The sequence below is a fragment of the Atractosteus spatula genome, chromosome 15, assembly GCF_055471065.1.
Source record: "Atractosteus spatula isolate fAtrSpa1 chromosome 15, fAtrSpa1.hap1, whole genome shotgun sequence".
Lineage (NCBI taxonomy): Eukaryota > Metazoa > Chordata > Actinopteri > Semionotiformes > Lepisosteidae > Atractosteus > Atractosteus spatula.
Window position 1 is genome coordinate 22,781,979 of NC_142720.1, and position 20,427 is coordinate 22,802,405.

At 41.0% G+C, this 20,427-nt stretch overlaps 1 protein-coding gene across 1 annotated transcript; it reads right to left on the reverse strand.

Annotated features, from left to right (window-relative positions):
• Positions 1–247: 247 nt before the first annotated feature.
• On the reverse strand, positions 248–17,259 carry gclc (glutamate-cysteine ligase, catalytic subunit). The gene is made up of 16 exons (XM_088934240.1): positions 16,567–17,259; positions 12,280–12,392; positions 10,073–10,255; positions 7,641–7,754; positions 7,085–7,143; positions 6,518–6,654; positions 5,505–5,579; positions 4,995–5,111; positions 4,276–4,414; positions 4,033–4,145; positions 3,786–3,878; positions 3,511–3,615; positions 2,301–2,382; positions 1,843–1,946; positions 1,610–1,730; positions 248–1,088 (listed from the first exon to the last, which is right to left on the reverse strand). Exons 1-16 carry the CDS (start codon positions 16,714–16,716, stop codon positions 907–909), a joined length of 1,887 nt encoding a protein of 628 aa, XP_088790366.1. The 5' UTR covers positions 16,717–17,259; the 3' UTR covers positions 248–906.
• Between the last annotated feature and the right edge of the window lie 3,168 nt (positions 17,260–20,427).

A 20,427-nucleotide genomic window follows, 5' to 3' on the forward strand; every position in this document is an offset into this window, starting at 1 on the left:
AACAGCCTCTTTTCCGTTCAGCATGGAATAAACCTTCACCTGTTCCTTCGCAATTGGATCTCATGTAAATGTAAGATGACATTTCTGACCCCATCACTTTCTACAGAAAGCTCAAGTCTGCATTTCTGGGTCCTGACTTTCTGTGCTATTTGTGCGAGAGGGAACGATTAAATTAGCTTCAAATCACACAAGTAAAACTTTCCAAAGAATTAACTACAATGAAATGAAGACAGAAACATTCAAGAAACAGAGCATCTCCAATTTATTTCCATGCCTACTTTCAATCTCTTCACTAAAATGCCAAAAATATTGTTCAGCTTCACCTGATTTTCTGGTACAGTGCTACTTTTGTGCAAGTTATCTATACAATATCAGTAGAATGGACAATATGTGGAAGTATTTATTTACCACAGTGGTTGAGATTACTGTCTTCAAGCCAGAACATTCATCTGGAGGAGTTTGAACAGCAGCAATGTCAGAACAAGTCAAAGCAGTTCAAAAATAGCCCAAAAGCATAGACTAAGCACAGTTAAAATTAGCAAAGCAGGGAAACGATATTTACAGGTATGTATAGGATAAAATCTTTCTAATATACACCTTCAAGTTTTGTTACATTTACATAACCCAAAGAGATCACTTTGTTTCCATATCAATAGGAAAATATGTACATAGATATTGTTTAATATTCAGTTTTATGCTATTAAAATATTTTGTTATTCATAAAAATCTGATATTATATACAGGTTTGATAAAAACTGTGCCAATAATTCTACTTTGTTCAGAAGACAAGGTCAATCTGATTGGACCGCTGTTAGGTTCATGTATTTGGTCTTCACTTCATGCAAGAAGGGCCTTCATCATCTCCAATAAAACTCTCATTAAAACGGTGACATCTGCTCCACTCCTCTATTTTGCCCTGTTAATGGGGTTACCAATGAGCTCCGGGCACTGCGCTGCTCCCTTTGCAATCCTGTCGCACAGCAGAAGGAGGTCGTAGTTGATTTTATCAGTTATCACACTGTCCTGCTTGTATTCTGGGTGCTTGGAAACAAACTCCCTCATCCATCGGGCCATGGTCATTAGCTCCCCTAAGCCACCAAAAAAAAGAATATCACTCAGGGATCCCATAAGAAAGCAAATGGCAAAACATTTCTAAAAACTCACATACAGAGAGTTATCCATCCATTATCCACAGCTACTGTACTTTACCCTATAGAAGTCCAAGGTTAAAACAGTAAAACAGTAGCTTCACTGTCAGATGTTTTTAATTACCCCTTTATTTTACCAGGTAAGTCAATTGGAAAGATTTTAATGGACAAAAGTATTTTCTGGAGGAAATTTAAGAAAAGCAGCTTGCTCAAGAGTACAACAGCAGTATGCCACGCAGAATTTGGACCAGTATTTCGAGTCCAGAAGACTAGCTTCCACTGCACACTATCAATAATGAATATTAAGAGCAGATCTGCAGGCAAACATATCCACCAGCAACGTCAGGAAAAAGTCAGTGAGAGTGCTAACCTTACACACTAATAGACTGGGGATGAAACATTTCCTCTCAGATTCTGAGGCTGAAAACTTTCGATTCACTTCAATGATACTAGTCACGTACCTGAAGCTCTCTTCTTGATCAGTTTCAGATAGTTTAAGATGGTGCACCGTGTCTCCACGTCCACCTCCATGTTCTCCAGATAGCAGTTAAGAATTGGTATTAGGCCTTGAAAGACACCTTCCTAAAAAACACCAGGTGCAACAGTGAAGAGAGTTGCTTTCGCCATCCTACAGTTATTCTTTATCGTTTGCTTGTATTAAGGTTGCATTAATAAGCCAGTGGAGGTTACCAACCTTTCCATTTATGATTGTGTCAATGCTCATCAGGGCATATTCCTCAGTGTCACCGTTGAGCCCATTCTGGGTGGTAGCAGAGCCATCAGCTATAGGATTACAGCCTGTTGGACACACACAGAGAGACAATTTATGTACCCTATCCAGAATAAATGTTTAGTTGCAAAACATGCTGCTCAAATTCAAGTTGACTATGTTTTTTTTAATTAAATTTGGATTTTTACAATTATGTTACAATATTTTCTTTATCTTGACAATTATATACTTAGCCAGCAGAGGAAAATAATACTAACCAGAAAACAATGTTCTGTATGTTGTTCCTCATATACAAGATCAGAATACCACACATACTGATAAAAACAACCACAACATTTCTCCAGGTTTTAAACCTATACTTATCCAATCAGAAAAAAAGTGTAATAAAAAGTGGACAATTATTGATAATACATAATAAGTACCTTTGAAAATGTCCTTTCGGAAGTAAAACTTGCCCTCAAGCACAGCATTTCGTTTCTGAGCAACCTTCATGTTTTCATCAACCTAATGTAACAAGAAAGATTGCTGCAGTATTGCAATAAGACTTCAGTCAGCACTGTAGCTCTGCACATGTTCATGGTAATTTCTCATTTTTCCCCACCCATCCATACATCTTAACTACCACTATACAACAGGACAGGGTCAGTACTAGGATGAGACAACTATGTGGAAAACCATGTGGCTGCTTTAAATAGTACTGGTTGACCAGTAGGTGGTGTTTTTCCCTCTGGGCCCTGTAACATTGCAATCGTGTCTCAGCCATCTGTGATGGTCTGCGCTGAGGGTGTGTGGGTTGACGGACTATTCAGAGACAGAAGTGCAGACGTTCACAAGAGATAGCGAGGGTAAAATCAGCTGTGGTCTTGTTCAACCATTCTCCTATTTAAAAAGGTTCAGCACGCAGGTCTTAATGTTGAACTGGCTAGTCATGAGGTTCGACCGGTGTAAGAATGACTCTTAGAGCAGGGGAAAGTACAACAATGTCCTGCAGGCTGTAAGGGAGAAGTGGGCTAGTGCTCTTGTAGTCCTGTAGATTTAAAAAGGAGAAGCAGGACTTGCTTTAATGATAGAAGGGAGCAGCACAATGCTGCTCTCCGATCATTTAAATATGATTGTGACGGAGGAATCCAGTAAGGAAAAAGCAGGTTAAGGGCCACGTCAGGGTGAGGAGGTTTTTACATGAGAGCTTGTCCGACCTCAACCCCAGTGTCTTAACTCCCCACAGATGTTATAAAGGATACAGCACATAGGAAGCAGTTACTCTGTGAAAGGGGGTACTTATGTGTAGATTCTTCAAGCCACACTACCAGGTTAGAGGAATCTGCCACAGACCAGCACTTCTACAACCAAAGCCCCAGCATATTGCCCAGCGACACACCACTGTAGAAGGTGCCATCCTTCAGATGAGTCATTAAACCGAGTTTGTGACATCTCGATCATTCAGATCCCTTGACACTGTTTGTTAACTAATCCAGGTGTCTGGGATACATTCCACTCTGGACTTTGCAAAAAGTGGCTGCACTACAATGGCCCCCATTTATATAACACATTGGAAACCACTTGAACTAAAAGGTCTACATAAAATACAATTAATCTGCATTCCACTGCTGATTAATGAAAGTCGTTACCTACCTTTGACAGTGGAATGAGAAAGTCTAGCTTGTATGACAGAATCACACGGGTGAGTAATACCACAAAAACAACGTATGCAGAGTTTTCAAAATCTGTCAGCTGGACCTGGAGAGGAGAAAAATGAGATGCATTTCGAAGTCCAATAAGTTCTTTGCTCACCTGGTTTTGAGTTCATGTGCAGAGTGCAGTGACTCATACAATGTGGGACAATGCAAAAGAAATAACTATACTTTCCATTCTTCTCAATACATCTGTGGTGAATAGCAGTTTCTTACCTCCATTGGGCGAAACTCGACTCTCCATCCAATGTCCGAATTGGGTGGAGGTGGTTTAAACCTCATTGTCTGCCAGTTGGTTGACTGAATGTTCTGTAAGGAAAAAATCGAATATCAGCAGTTTGCTGCTTTCCTGCTTGCACGTTTCAAGATGAGTGTGTTCATGTGCTTAGAAGATGAATCCGAGCGAGAAGGAGAAGGAACTCAGGCACCACACTGCATACCCACACTTCAGGGTAAACTGTACCTCAAAATGGTCAGACTCATTTTTATCATCCATGTGAATTTTCTCCTCAAAAAGAGTCAGAGGGTCCCGGATGAAGAGATGGGCTATATGCTGTGCCAGGAGCTTGTCGATCCCTGAAATACAAAGCAGATAAAAAATAAAAACACTCAAAGAGATTATCTACATTATAATGAGGGTGGAGGTACTGTATGCATTGATGAACACAAGTCATTTTTAAAAGGACCTCCCATTTCACATAGTTACCTGCTTCCAAAAGCTGTTTTTCAATCTGCTCATCCTTGGTTAATTCTATGTCATTGTATTTCTCACCACAGGGGGAGAGGTAGCTGTCAATGGAATCATATCTTGATTTATTGATCCGAAATTTATTTGTTTTCAGGGGCTGCGAAAATGGAATAAGACATCTTTAAGTATAATGACACAATTCTAAAAAACTCATGTATGACTGCACAGCATAACCAGAAACAGAAAAAAATACTGAGCATTAACATCTTGATGTATCAGCATAGAGGGTTTGATCTTGGCATGCTCTTTTCATAAAATATCTGACCGGCTGTTTAACCTGGGATGTGTCACTGGCTCTGTTCATGTGTTTTACAGGACAAGTAACTGTTCAATATCGCTTCTTAAAAGTCAAGCTTTCCTAACAGTGAAAATGCAGAGCTCCTTTTGTGGAACACTGACACTGTATGGCCTTCCTAGCTTATAATTCAAAATGTCATATGAAGGGCAAGTTTTGTGAACCAATTATTAGCTGTCAGAATGGCAAGCAATGTAAGGATAAATTACTGTATTGATAATTGGCATGCAACTTGACTAAAAAACAAAGGGAAAGGAAAAATGCAGAGTGTGCAAATTGCACATTTATGTCAATGAATATGGGAATTTTGTGAAGGAGAGATCTGCCACCGATTCATGTGTGGTTAAGCACACGGAAGAACGCCTGGAATTCTCTTCCTTACCTCCAGTCCCCTTTCCTCTCGGGTTCGGTCATCTACCGAAGCCGAAATAACTCCCCAGCGACAGTCAATGTCGGACACGTAGCCTCTATAAAACGGAGAAGCTGCGCTAAGAGCCATCTATAAACACAAAAACGAACAAAGCATTTATCACAACACTTCTAAGAGCACATTCACATTTTATTCCAAGCATGGTTAATAATAGACTCACACTGGTAGGACAATATCCTTTCTCAAAGATGATGGAGTTAGTAAAGATAAATGTTAAAAGAAAAATGTTTCCACAAAAAAGACTGCTAGGCCCATAATCTCTTTAAATTATGTACAGAAAATAAGGTGAAAACATGCATTTCTTAAAAACACAGAATCTATTTTTTTAATCAATGAACTGCAATGAATTGCTATAAGCTGAGTATTTTTTTATGCAATTGCATTTCTTTCTTTACAGTAGAGGGAAAACACAGCAATCGTCACCACAGCTTTATAACATGGAGCTAAAAAAAGGGCACTTACAACAATTGGGCAAATTGTGGCCAGTTGATCATATAAATATCTTGCTTCATAGATGCTGCAAGCTTGGAATGTTACCTGCCAAGACAGTAAAGCTTTTTAAAGCTGCTCTGCAAGGTGACAGCATATGTACAATTATGATTGAAAATAACAATAAAACAAAAATAACAAAACAGTAAGAGACAACATGCACTCTGGGCTTCGTTTACAAACTCATTTTTAAAAGTAATTCAAAGCTAAAACACCTTAAGCAGCGTCTGCACCAGGTTCTTGAACTCACCACCCAACAGTCACGAGTCCAGAGACTTAGTGTGAAGTCTCTGTTACACTATGCTACACTACACAGTCCCTACATACAGTACCTGGAGTATAATGGAATTACATTGTGATTTCTTCTTAATGTCCCTTTCTTCAGTAATTATTTAACTACACCCACTCCCCGGGTTCCTCAAGTTACATATGAGTGAAATAATAAAATCACTCAGGCGCTTCCCTGATTGCAATACAGGTCACTCACAATCTTAAGTGAAAAATGAGACTGAAGTCACCCAAACGGACCCGTGGTCGAGACCGCAGCGTGCTCACTCCGCGCTAATCATCCGCGGAAGAACTTGCCACACAACCTGCTCGTTACGAATTTTCTCCTTACCTACAAAACCTTCATTATGGGACCTCGGGAGGTTTTCATGTGGAGTCGAGTTTGTGTAAGTTGAGTCTTATGTAACCCGGGGAGAGAATTTACATAAATAAATAGCAGTATTGTGTAAACCTCTAGCTTCGGAACACAGCCGAGCCATTCGTTTCTGAAAACCACTCAAACTGAATGGCCGCACGGCGGTAAAAGGAATTTCACGAAGAGGACTTGCTCAGCGTAAGAAAATTATTTTATTTCGTTTGTCGTTGTGGGAAAACGACAGCATATTGCTGTGACGGTTTGCGCTGGGACCGTTTAAAAAGAGGCTCAGGCCTCGGAGTGCAGCCGGCGCTGGCACTGTGCACAGGAGAAATGCTCTTACTTGAAGGCAGCAGTTGCCCATTCCAAAGCCCATGGCGTCCATGTAGATATGGTCGGGCAGAGCTGCCCTTGCTGCCTCGCCATCGTCACCAGGAAATTTCTCAACAAAAGGCACCGCGGTGTGTCTGTCTTTAAAAACTGTGGAGAGAGACAGAGACAGCTCTTTGAGGAAAGCACAAAGATCCCGTTCCTCTGTCATGTACTCAGTGCTCTTCACAGCATGCAAATTTCACCCCCTTGCTTTTCTCCTTTCAGTACCAACTAGGATAGAAAAGCCAAATCGAAATCGGTCATGAGCTAGACCTCGCTCAGTTTTCCCACTGGGAAAATATTAACCGTTTCCAGTTCCATTACATTATAGGATAGCCTGATTACAGTGCGGATCATTCCTCACAAAGCATTCTGCTCCCAAAAAAGAGCACTGAAAATGTTATTCTGTCCTGGTTCATTAGCAGAGTTGGGTTAATATGCTCATTGTTCCATAACGTTCACGAACAGCGAGCCTGTGCATGGATACTCTACTGTCTGTCACAGTGGAACAGGAAATGTTAATCTCTTTTATACTCACTGGGTACGTTGATGACTACCTTCTCTCCTCGCCGGTGCCGGATGTTTCTCGTCAAAGTACTAGTCAAAACAGAGCAAAATTCATCTTGCCATTCTCCACACACCGTCTGTGCTCCAAACTCAGATTCATGTAGCACCTTACGTTACGCGATTTGTTACAACGGCGCTGTCAGGCTCAAGAATGTCTTCCTCCAGTCAATAACGTATCTCTGCAATAATATTTACACTTAAGTGCCCTTGACATAACTTAGAAATGTACATTTGCACAAGCCTCTGGGCCTCCCAGTGTACTGTATCTTAGCATGACCTTGACTGGGGTGGGATCCCTGAATGCTGTGTTTTGTTCAACCGGCTCTCTGTTTTGTACTCATCTGAAAACGCCTCTCCACAATACTGCACAGCATGTGTGTGCAAATAAAAGACCAAAGACTACATGCAGCTACTGTGGTAGAATAAAACAGAATCCGTTCAAAATGCTGCCTCCACACCTCTTCATGTTCCCACTGGCCCAGACACTGGGCTGTTACGATTTGTGGTACAGTATTGACTCTACTTGCCTAAACCTTGGGTGTCTGTTAATGGCCTCATCAGGGAAGAAAAGGGACTTGGATGCTCCTTTATCGACAGGCTTGGGTTCGTACTCTGGCAGAGTGAAGCCTGGGCAGCCCAGCCTGAAAGAAAAGAACAGCATGAAATTGAACAGTGTCAATATTTGGACTGTTGCCTGACAAAGGAACGAGAAACAAAAAGCCCTGCTATTTTCTCCTCATCGATATTTTATCACGTTAACACCCTGGAACACCATGTGACAGGGCACACTGACAAACCTGCAAGGTGTTCCCACACACATAAGCACAGATCAAGCTAGATTTCAATCACACATGTTAATATAGCAATAAGGCTAAGAATTAGCATCAGCCTTAAACCAGAAAGTCCCCAAGTGCTGCTGTCTGGCAGGTTTATAGTTTAACTTTCTTCAAGAAACGGCCAAATGGCCACCCTTTCTTCAAGGATGAGATCCACGCATCAATAAGCTACGAATTAAAAAAGGGCCCAGTGGGACAAACGGCCACCTCATGTTTATTAGCTCTCTGATGTTCTTATTTAATTCACTAATAAGCAGCAGCCAGATCACCCAGCAGCTCACAGCTGGCAGCTCACTGGAGCTCAGCAGGTGTGAGCCTGGCCAGTACCTGGATGGGAGACCTCCTGGGAAAAACTAAAGCTGCTGCTGGAAGAGGTGTTAGTGGGGCCAGTAGGGGACGCTCACCCTGCGGTCTGTGGGGGTTCTTAAGGGGACACTACACAGTAAAAAAAATCCTTCGGATGAGACATTAAACCAAGACCCTTGTCATTAAAAATCCCAGGGCATTTCTTGAAAAGAGTAGGGGTGTAACCCCGGTGTCCTGGCCAAATTTCCCCCTGGCCTTTACCAATCATGGCCTCCTAATAATCCCCATCTCTGAACTGGCTCCATCACTCTGCTCTCCTCCCCACTGAGAGTTGGTGTGTGAGCAGACTGGCACATCATCCAGGTGGGGCTCGAACTGGTGGGGGTGGAGGGGATCCCCATTACCTATAAAGTGCTTTGAGTGGAGTGTCCAGAAAAGAGCTATATAAGTGTAAGCAATTATTCTTACAATTTACTAGGATTTTACCCTGTTTTGATCAGTGTGTTTTAATATTTTCATCAATGAAAATTAAAGATTGCTACTTGACACAATAGAAATATATATATATAACTGTCGAAGAGGCTTTTTTTTGTAAAATTTTCATGCTAAATAATGCTAAATAAGATATCCAAGCCTTCCACAGTAGAGAAGATAAGAAATGTTATCAAGCTGTTTGGTAGTTAGCAGCTAATTTGACCTCAAACTATTTCTTGTAGGAAGCCATGGTACAGGTTTCAATAATATTGCTGATTAGGTCGATCCATTTGCCCACAAACTTTACGTAAAGAAGTGTCTCCAGTTGTCAGTTTTAAATGCTTTTTCACGTATATTTGGCTTGTTTCACTGTTTGGTCTAAAGATGTCCGCTGAGTTAACTTTGACAATGCCTTTGAGGATTCAGAATAGTTAAACACACATAATTAATGACATAATTAATGAAAGCGCTGCTTTCATCTCAACATGAAGTACTAATATCATACAACACATGTCTGTCAGCATTAAACCTGTCCTGTTGGAGAGGATATCCCATAAAAGTATAAAATATATAAAAGTGTCGCTGAGTTTTGCATTGAACTCGAACAGATTTGGCATTCCACAGCCAGAAGAAAAACTTTGCAACACCTGCTTCACAAGAGTGTAGAGAGAGCATTTTCAGTTTTTTCAAAGACATCTGATGGTAAGTTTATGACTCATCTGCAAAGCTCCCAAAGAAAGATTTGGTTTAGCTCTAGCTGCTTTAAATGTTTTTAAAGAAAAACACGAATTATAAGTTAATGTTTTGGGAAGTTTGGTCTGTCAGATAAATTATTTTCTAGTGACTTAAGGCAGGCTGACAATGTGTATAACACAGTACTCTTCACATTATATTCAGATCCAGGCTGAGTGCTTAATGTACCTCATTTTACTAACAAATATCAACATTTAAATAGTACACAAACCAAAGACAACAAAACATTTGTTTACTTTATATCAGTAGTGCAGCAAATGTGTTTTATGGTAGTAAAACTATTTGCATTCATCTGCTGTGCTGGGGTTGGTTTAATACAAAGGATTGTGTCCAAGAATATGGACACTTTGATGGCACAAAAAACTGCTTCTATTTGTTGGCTTCAACTTGGGGGTCAAAAGCATTTTCTAGTCTCCAGGACTATTAATTTCATTCTTAGGTTACAAACGACATTTCTAGCTAGTTAAATATTTGTTTCTTTCAGACCGTTGCACCGTATGCTAAAAACAGACAGTTATTACTGAGACTGCCAAATCCTAAGAAAGTGAAAGAATGATAAGAGTAACATCTATGCGCCACAAGATTACCACCTTGGGAATGAGGTGATGGTGCAGAGGGTCTCATTCTCTTTCAGTACTGAGGAGGCCTCCTTCCTGCGCTTGCCCATGTTATCTTCCACGGTGTTGAACTCTGACATTGTGCCCCCGTAGGGCTGTCCTGGGGTGCCTTCAATCATGTAGCTGCCATACTCTGGTCTCCAGAGAGTTGGGTGGCTGTAAGGAAAAGCAGGTACGTCTGTGAGCCAACGATATACCGCATCAGCAGTAACCAACATGCCACCCATAATTCCCGTCTTTAAATCCCCCCCCGGGCTGGTGCGATCTCCATGATTCTGGGCTGATGGTGGAGTACATGCGCACAGAGGCATTCAGCGGGAATGTTATCGTTTTTCCTCCTCGCCCTGCAGCTCCATCAGGCCGGTCTTGCCTCACTGATTCAAACCAGCTACATGGCTTTCAGGAGAGGCTGGCCAGCACTACCCGATACTGAAGGAGGGAGTCAGTGAGGCACCAAACATCAGAGACATTCTGAGGCCGCGTTTATCCCAGGCTCCAAGTTTCTCTCCATTTTTAGAAAGGGCTCCATAATAAGAGGACTAATGATTCTGTTGAATGTCGTACAAATTCTAATCTAAATAAAATGGGCTCTTTACACTTTTTTTTAGTACAGAATATTCACTGCACAGTTCTGGATACTGGGATATGCTAATGTTCCTTTTTAACTATAGCAAGCAATGTGTTTCTGAAATGATTTATTACTGCTTTACTTCCGAAACTTCGTTTGGGAAGTAAAGTGCATATATAAACATTATTCATTGTCTCTTGCAAATATACATTTATCAAATTAGAAATAAAAAAATATTTTAGTAATGCACTTTCTGGTAACATAACCAGCTTTGTATCGATTTCATCGATACAAAAAGCTCAACACAACAGAGAGCAACCTCTTATGTCTAAATATTTTTAAATGTTTTTACAAAAGGACAATCAATACTACTCAAATACTTTCTAGTTTACTGTGAGTACACACATCAAGAAATTATAATTATATATACAGTACAAATGCAAATTTCTGGGCCAATGTAAAAACATAACAGACAAAAATAGGGTCAGGATTTGGAGCACTTGACCTACAAAGTCTGTTCAGAAGCTAGCAATGGCTTTAAAATTAGCTTGCATTAGAATTAGGCACAGTCATTGGTCTGTTCCCACTGGATTAATCACTGGCCTATCTCTAACTGCAAGTAGAAATCTGTGAAATGTTTAAGGTAAACTCCTGTCCAGACCACAGATGAGATTCCTCATACTGAGCAATCTTACACTCTTACCCAAATATTGTATGTATCCATGCCCCTTCACAGCCCTCACACACAGATACATTTCAATGCATCTCATCAGTGGCCAAGTGAAAAAGTTCACAATTTCTGTGTTCATTAGCTAAGCCCAGCCTGACTCTGCGATGTACTTTTCTCTCTCATCACCCCACCTGCCCCCCGAGGCATCATGCTCCAGCCACCTGCTGGAACAATAGCCTGAGTACTTCTGGTCAATCGAGATTTCACCTACAGTAACTGGTTCCACTACTTCTAGGAAATTAGCAGCGGTAACAAGCTTTCTGTGAATCATGTTCAACATATTTTACAAACTTAACAAACCAGAAGCCCTAGATTTATAACCTGATTATGGGTTGCATGTCGTGTACTTGGCTATACCCAGTGGTTGCCTGGTACTCTTTGTTCTATTTTCTTCTTCCTGTTTATAAAGTATGATGTCCACAGGTTCTGATGTAGGTTCACAATATACAAACAAATCACGGGAGCTCAAATCTGACACTTCTAAACATTGATACCACAATTATATTGATGAGTGGAAGACATTCTGCTTCTGAAAACAAAGTGTACAATAATGGGACTGTTAGCCTAGGTTAGGCTTCAGGGACTGTGTAACCATGTCATTGATACACCGTGGAGACAACTGAGAGCTGTTTATTGAAACTCTGTAAACACCTAAGCTAGTGTGCAAGAATATGCCAGACACTCTTTCTGTGTGCTGTCCAGGAGCAAATGCTTGAAATTAACTCCTTGGGTTTATAACAAAAGCAAACTTCATTAAGAAGATCCAAAACTGGAGCACATAATACATTAAGACAGGCGCAAAACAAATATGAAGAAACATGAAGACACAGAAAATGCTTCTTCAGAAATTATGTGGTCACAAGGTGGTTTTGGCCGACTTACTTGGGGTTGGTCTTCTCCCCCTTGTCTTGCAGGGTCTGCAGGACCTCCCCTCCTGTCAGCACCAGCCGGACCTTCTTGTGCTCGTGGTCCATGGCGACCAGCATGTACTCCACCTGCTCGGGCCAGAGGCACAGTCAGGGCTCAGACAGGAGCAGCGGGCTGCATGTACGATTTATTTAAAACACAAAAACCAGGACAGCCACCATCTCACATTGAAAAATGTGTTTATTAGGGGTGGTCATGTTCCTAGAAACTGACACATTTAAATTAACCTGACAAATTCAAATAGAAGGCATCAAAGCATAACTCCAAAAAAAATTACATATATGCTGCGAAACTTCAAATTGCCTTTTTTTGCCCTCATAGCTGTTCATCATGACCAGCCTAAAAGTCACGTGCCCCTTTTTAGAATAAAAACAGAACATCACATCCTTTCCAATTCATCAAACTCTTTTTACTTTGTTTCTGTCACCATGTAATCCGCTGTCGGAATGCGGGATTAATCTAAAACAACAAAGGGCTGGGATCTTCAAAATCCAAGCACTGCACCCAGGCCTGAGGTGTTAACAGATAACCGAGGTGCACTGCTATGAAAGAGTAATGACTATATCATTAAAAACAACACTACAAAGCATGTTCTTGGGATTACAGAATTTCTACAATACCCTGTGTGGTAGCACTCTAGTTTCAGCACAAGAACTCAATGCATTGACTCCAGTTGTTTCTAATAAACATCACTCATAAGCATTGTGTGAGCAGTAATAATGTTACAGAGTAATACCAGGTGTGTTATTTAAAAACAATTTTTGGCAATAAGCCTAAAAAAGTCTATATGATTAAAGGACATGTATAATTCCAACGTAATGGCAGACGACTGGGATACAAAAGACCACTTTTAGCAGATTCTGTGAGGGAAATTGGTAGTAGTCTTCTGCATGCTCTAATAAACTCTGTGGTTGTGTCACAGCTCAAGCATTATGCTTTTTGTGTCCCTACATCAACCTTTCTTTTACCATATGACTAAAAGGACACTGGATTGCATACGATACACGTTGAAGCAGTCTACACTAACGACATTAGGAAGGTTCTCAACATCTACATTTTGTGCATTAATGTGATTCTTATTTATGTTTTATGTGTGGATTGTAAACTGAACTTGTAGTGTTGTCACAAATGTCCTTTTCCTTAAGAAACTGAATAACTTCTTCCTTTTTCTTCTTCTTCCTCTTTGACAGTCTACAGTATGCAGTATGTGCAATGTTTGAGCCTTCTGATCCTGTTTATCTAAACACATTTCATCTTAGTTTTCTTTATAATTTTTAGCTTACTCTTCCTGCAGGAGTGCTCCTTATTCATACACAATGTGAACTGTGTATTGTGTAAGCCAGACTGGATAATGGCTTCTGCTAACCATGCAATTTATTACTAGTTAATGAAACTAGGCCTGAACAAAAATGAAGTAGAGGAAGCCATTAGCAGAGTTAAGGTTAACCTTTGTCCTGAATGACAGCTCCAGCGTGTTCTGGCATTGATATTACACCCCTGTGCACAGCTTGTTGCATTAGTTAACCATTCAACCATTTTTCAGGTATGGACACCTTTAACTACCAGCTACAAATTACAAATTAGCATAATGTGCACGACCTTTGGGCCTCAATGCAATCACATCTACATTTGTTTTACAAAGCATAAAAGAAAACTCACTGAACTACACAAAACTGTTCCCACTGTGTGGTTATTCAGTTTAATAAATTCTGCTCAGAAATGAAGGGTCTTCAGAACACACAGGTAAGAAAGCTCAACAGGTACCTGTACTATCAAAGCACACTATCCAGAGATCCTCAAATCAATGCTTCAATTAAATGACAAATCGTCCTACACCCAGAAGATACACAAGGCTGGATCTGGTCAATACTGGGACGGGAACTCTCTAGGAAAAACCAGGCTGTTACTGTCATTGGAGGTGTCATACAATACAATGTACTGTTTGGAGGTGCTGTGCTTCAGGTGAGAGGTGAAACTGAGGTCCTGACTACGTGGCCAATAGAGATCCCAAGGAAAGAATAAAGCCGTGAGCAAGATTACAAAATCCCAAATAAAGGGAGGTCTTGCTATGTCATATTAACAGTCTTGCTATAATGCAGCCTATTCCAAGCTTGGGATGAATGATGTCTCCTCTGCAAAATGTTTAAAAAAATGAAACATGAAGGAAAGTTCACATCAAAACATTACCCTTTGTACTGTACCTAGCATACTTAGAGTAGTAAGAAAATAAGTAATTTCTGGGGCTGTTACTGCACTTATCAGACAGTAAAGGGTAAGAAATTTGGGGAAATAACAAACGTAAGAAATGAGGACTGAAGAGAAATAGCAAAAGAATCTGATTTCAACCTAATAAACCAGGTGGACTTTTTCAGAAATGATGGGTAAGGAGAATATTACGTTAAACAGCACATAGTGTGTCCTTCACAAGTGCTCAAAAATCACAGTCTTCCTCATTCTCACCTACAGTACGTATACACAGTGCTTCAGGGTTAGAACTTTTCCTAAGGACAGTCTGAGCCAGAAAATCACAGTATAAAACATGAAATTAAAATACTTTAATTTAAAATGGGGAATTTAATATGGATCCAGTAGTAGAATACCTAATGGGGCTGCATGGTGGTGAAGTGGTTAGCACTGCGTTAGCAATGCTGCTTCACAGCTCTGGGGCCCTGGGTTCAATTCTGGACCTTGGGGTGCTGTCTGTGTGGAGTTTGTATGTTCTCCTTGTGTGCGCATGGGTTTCCTCCAGGTGCTCCGCTTTCCTCCCACAGTTCAAAGACATGCTGGGAGGTTAACTGGCTTCTGGGGAAACTGGCCCTGGAGTGTGTGCGTCTGTGTGCGTCCTGCAGTGGACTGGTGTCCTGACCAGGGTGTACCCTGCCTTGTGCCCACTGCTTGCCGCGAAAGGCTCTGGCTCCAACCTGACCCTGAATTAGATGAAGCAGTTAGAAAATGGATGGATGTTGTGTAAGTATGTATATTATAAGTTTACAATAAAGGCACAGATAAAATAGGTCAGTGGGTTTTACTTCAACACAAAATGACTAGCGTTTCGACTGTTCACGAAATTTAATCATTTTAAGCTGATCATAGCTTTTCCCCCCGAGAGTTTTAATGATTTACTTACATTAGTGCACATGTCTAAAGCGTGTTTTATCAAGAAAATCTTTTGGAAGAGACCACACGTTTGTTGCACTGCAGCGTGACCTGCTAATAATCACAAAAAATGTTTTCTACTGGTTCAGACAGGCGAATACCGGCGGTCAAGTGTTGATACGAGACGTTCCCCTTTACTAATTTATAAGACAGATACCGGAAAAAAAATATTTTTTCCGCTTCATGTTACCTTTCATCAAAACCCCATGCAATGAGCTCCAAGAGTTCAAAGATGTGTGTCCAATGGGCTGCCTGTACACAGCGACTACAGTCCAGACCTCCAACTAAGTTCAAACTCTTAGGACACATGGCGACGCAAATACTTCCAGATGCAACCCTGCTTCATGTAAATCTACAGTACGCTCGACAGCGGAACACGTACTTTTTTATGCAGGTGAAAAAAAGAAAAAAATCTGAATGGGCTCGCTGACTGACGCCAAATGGCTAATCAAATCCCAACGGACCGCAAAATATTTCCATGTTTACATGCTGTAAATGAAAAAAAAAATCAGTGAAGCGTTGGAAGAACCACATGCATTTCAGAAGTGTAACTGTACTGTATGAAGCAGGCGGCGACTGAAGAAAATAATGAAGGCTAGTACCAACCGCTCACTTGGGCAAACGGCCTTCCTACAGCACACTCTGTACACATGGGTTATGTTGTGCCGTACTGTACACACGGATGTAACGGATCTTCTAAGAAGCAATTACGTTGTAATGCACTAGATGCGTACATTTACGGCACGGTGTCACTGCCTCATACCCTGTAGACTCAACGAAACACCCCCAGTTCAGTGCCTGCACCTGCGGATTGTACTACAGAGCACGAAATACAGTATATTCCAACTTTCAAGCTCAAGGGCCTGCGTCTATACATCACTCTGCTCGTCCCCGGCACTGCAACACCGCACCGCGTTTCCTCACTCGGAAAGCAATCTGGTGGTAAATAAAGGGTAAGAGGTTTGGGCATGATTCTTATTTTTTTTTAAAAAAAAAGCATCAAAAGGATACAAGAAGAATATCATACACCCGATCGCGATCGTTTCATTTACAGTCAACAGAACAAATGTTCAACAAGAGTCTTACCTCGTCTCCCCATTTGAGCACGTCTTTCTGTCGGTCTTTCACCTGGTTGTAGATGTTCAGAAACTGGATGATACCGTGTTTCCGAACATGATCTGCGTGTTTTCTGGTCTCTTCCCAGTTCAATGGCGATCCTAGTGACAGCAAGCCCATATCACCCTGAAACAGTGACAGCGAACTGCCCCGGTGCTTTTTTTCCCCTTCTTTATCACCTATCTGTAGGGATGGCAAGTTTGCAGCGTCCTGCAAATCCTGGATTTGTAGTCTCGGATCTCTACAGATTTCGATCCTCTGCGCTGGAAGCGATTTCCAGACGTGACCGGTTTACAGAGGGTAGTCAAAGCCACAGAACACGAGGCCTTCCCACGTAAATATTAAAAACTGTGTTTCTTAACGAACAGTTACATTAATTTTCAAGATTATCTCCCCCCCCCACCCCGGCGCGATTCCTGCAATGTGCTGCTGAGGTCGGAGACACAGGAAAAAGAGAGAGAGAGAGAGAAAGCGATCAGTCAGCTGGAGGTTGGGATGCCCGTCCCCGGATTCATCGGTGAGTGAGAGATATTTAAATAGTCGGCTTCCAGTCTATAAAACGCTCCTCTCTCCTCTCTCCCACTAACTGTATTGAATTAGTGAAACCGAAAACCCTTTTTCTTTCAAGCACTTTGCAATGAGTGGACACACGTGATCGTGTCAGGAGGAGGAGGAGGAACTGGACGTCATGGCGTGACTCAGCACTTTTCACAAAAGCTTCAACGAAGCAGCACAGCGACCCGGGTTCATGTGGATCAAAGGCATTTTCGATTCTTAGTTATATTGTAACTTCGAATTTCCTTCGAAATAAATGTAACGATGACACGGCATGGAAAAAAAAACCCACTAACATGTACATCTCTTCATTTTAAAGTGTCTAAGGCGTTTCTTCCCAGAAGCAGTGTGTTATACTGTCTTATCCCAGTAGCTATGTATGTGAGGCTGCTTTCGACAAAAGTATGATTTTGTTTTTTACAGTTTCTCAATTTTCAAGAGAAAAAGGGGTTTGTTACAAAATGAACAATCATACGGAGCGAGCACTCGGCGAAATGTAAAAGCGAAAAGACTTGCTTGTCAGTTGGCTGGCTTCAAATCTCTTCCCCGATGCGTGTACCGTTTAAAGGGGGTTATTCTGAGTTTATAAGTAAAAAGGTTTACGTTACGTTAAATTAGCATGTGTGGGACTTCGGCACACAGCGGCACTCATGTCAGAGAAATATTCAGATTTATTCCTCACCCCTTACACTTCATCTTTACCGTTTTGGCTGCTCTTGTAAAAATAAAACTCCAGGCCGTCAAGCAAGTATCCAACAGTCGACGGCACGACTACAAGCTTGTGCTGTTATGGCTAACTGACTAAACAGGATGAAACCTAACCCTGTGCAACACCAACACCTAACATAACATCACTTTATTAGCCCTATACACTTTCTTGCATTAGGAATTCATTTTTTCATGTACCCCAGCTTGCTCTCCATGAGACACACAGACAGGGAGAGAAGCTTGGGGTCAGAGCACAGGGTCAGCCATTGATCAGCACCCCTGGAGCAGTTGGGGTTAAGGGCCTTGCTCAGGGGCCCAAGGGACTAGGATTCCTCTGCCGGCTGCAGGATTTGAACCGACAACCTTCCAGCCACAGGGGCAGAGCCACAGCACCGCCCCACCTACTCCTACCACAAAATAAGTCATCTCAGGGAGAGAGAAAACAAATTTCCCTCAGGACTTCTGTAGTGTAAGTACATTTATTGAATCAACTCTAGGAAAAAGGCGACCTGTAGATTTTTATGTTTAAAATTCTCTTTGCACTATGTTACTCATCGTACCTTTGTACACTAAACCTTATCCAAGTCCCTAGAATAAGCTGAAAGTATTGAACAGGCTAGCCCTCACAAAAGAGTTTGACTGTTTCAACCCAGAAAACACACACAAGGGGGACAGAAAGTTCAAGGGATTTAGAGATCTTTTCAAAATCATTTCACGGGTGGAGTCGTTCCATGCGGTTGTGGAAAGGTGCTCATATAATTTTCTTTTTCTCCCTGTCACAGAAATAACAAAAGCAGTTGCCCAACCATTTCACATTTTTTCTTGAAAAATTGGCCTGGATGTCTTCAGGCCTGTTATTTCAGAAATGGTAGTCATTTTCTTTTTTAAATTTTGACTTTGAACTCTGACCTGGCTTCTGGAGTATATTTTTCTATTTGTTTTCTATCAGTCTGTAATTTCTCAAATTAAATCTAAAACCACTAAGTAAAATCTTGGTAGTTTCTAGTGTGTCACTGTCAGAAATAGGAAATCCTGTTTCTTGATTGACTCAGTTGTTACAGATTAAAAAAAAAACACCATTTTGGGTAGGACTGATTCTATAACTCACCAAAGCAGGCTTAAGCAATACCTGAATTCATGACAAATGTAAATCTTGTAGATTACTAAACTATAGTTTTGGGTAATAAGACATTGATTTGGCAATATTTTTTTATGTAACAGCACTTATTTGTAAAAGGCCTTGCTTAAATAACTCATTGGACTTCTTTGAACAAGCAACAACAATTATGGATGCAAACAGATCATTTAATAAATTAAGATTTTCTGTATGATTTTGACAAAGTTTCTCCTAAAAATCAAGTCTTAAATTGAGGTAAGCATTGAATATGAGTACTTCCATGTGTTAAAAACTGTTTAATGTATAGACAATGAGATGGGAGACATTAGGGGTGAATACTCAGATTGAATTGATGAAACTAGCAGAGCACCACAGAAATCTATTTTTGGACCATATCTTGTCCTAATTTTTGTCGATGATCTAGCTTCAGGCATCGTCAGTAAACTTTGGAATGTTCTGTTACAATTCAGTTAACCACCTCATTGCATATAACCTCTCAAACCCTCCAATCTGGCTTCAGACAACTGCACAGCACAGACTCTGCCCTGGTTAAAGTCACTAACAGTCTTATGACTTCTGATTCTGGTTCCCTTTCTATGATTATTCTTCTTTACCTCAGTGCTGCTTTTGACACTGTTAACCATGATATCTTCTTGAGACTGTTTGGAGTTTCTGATAGTGATTGTACAGGGTTCAAGTTTTACCTTCCTGATCGCTAGCACTTTGTCTCGCTTGGTGGTTTTAGTTCTGAAATTGGAGTCGTTGGGTCTGTAGTTCCTTGGGGCTCAATATTGGGCCCCTGCAATTCAGCATTTGCAGGTTCCTGTTTGATGAGCTATTAAGATCACGTGGTCTAAATTATCACTTCTACAGTATGTTGATGATACTCAAATCTACATCCAAACTAAACCTGACACCAAAGTCTCTGCTCTCTTTAATTGCATCTCCTACATAATAACACGGATGACTCAAACTTTCCTTCATTTAAACTGCAACAAGACTGAAGTCATGCTTCTCACTCTATCAACTATGTAAAGCCCGTGCAGTAACCCTATCTGTACTTTAACTTCAGTCTAAATTGAAGAACATGGGGGTGATTGATATTTGATCCAGGCTTGACTTTTGACCCACATATGCAACATAGTGTAAATGCATCATTCTTCCATCACAGAAATGACACCTCACCTTTTCCTATGTTGTCACTAACTGTTGCTTGAACAAACTACAATATGTCGAGAACTTGGCAGTCTGAATCCTGACCAGGTCTAGTGCAAGTGATTGCATTACTCCTGTCCTGGAATGATTGCACTGGCTTCCTATCAGGTTTTGTGTTGATTTCAAAATCCTCATACTCCCTATAAGCCTCTGCTTGTGGCTTGGCACGTCAGTACCTGTCTGAGTTACTAACATCCTATTCCCCATCTCACAACTTTTGCTTGTCTAAGTCTGGT

Bases quoted from the DNA above. Each gene is read 5' to 3' on its own strand.
- gclc (XM_088934240.1), bottom strand. From the start codon at position 16,716: ATGGGCTTGCTGTCACTAGGATCGCCATTGAACTGGGAAGAGACCAGA. The intron at 12,393-16,566 runs GTAAGACTCTTG...TGGCCCGAGCAG, and splicing joins TGCTCAAATGGGGAGACGAG to GTGGAGTACATGCTGGTCGC. The intron at 3,616-3,785 runs GTAAGAAACTGC...TCTCCTCTCCAG, and splicing joins TCGAGTTTCGCCCAATGGAG to GTCCAGCTGACAGATTTTGA.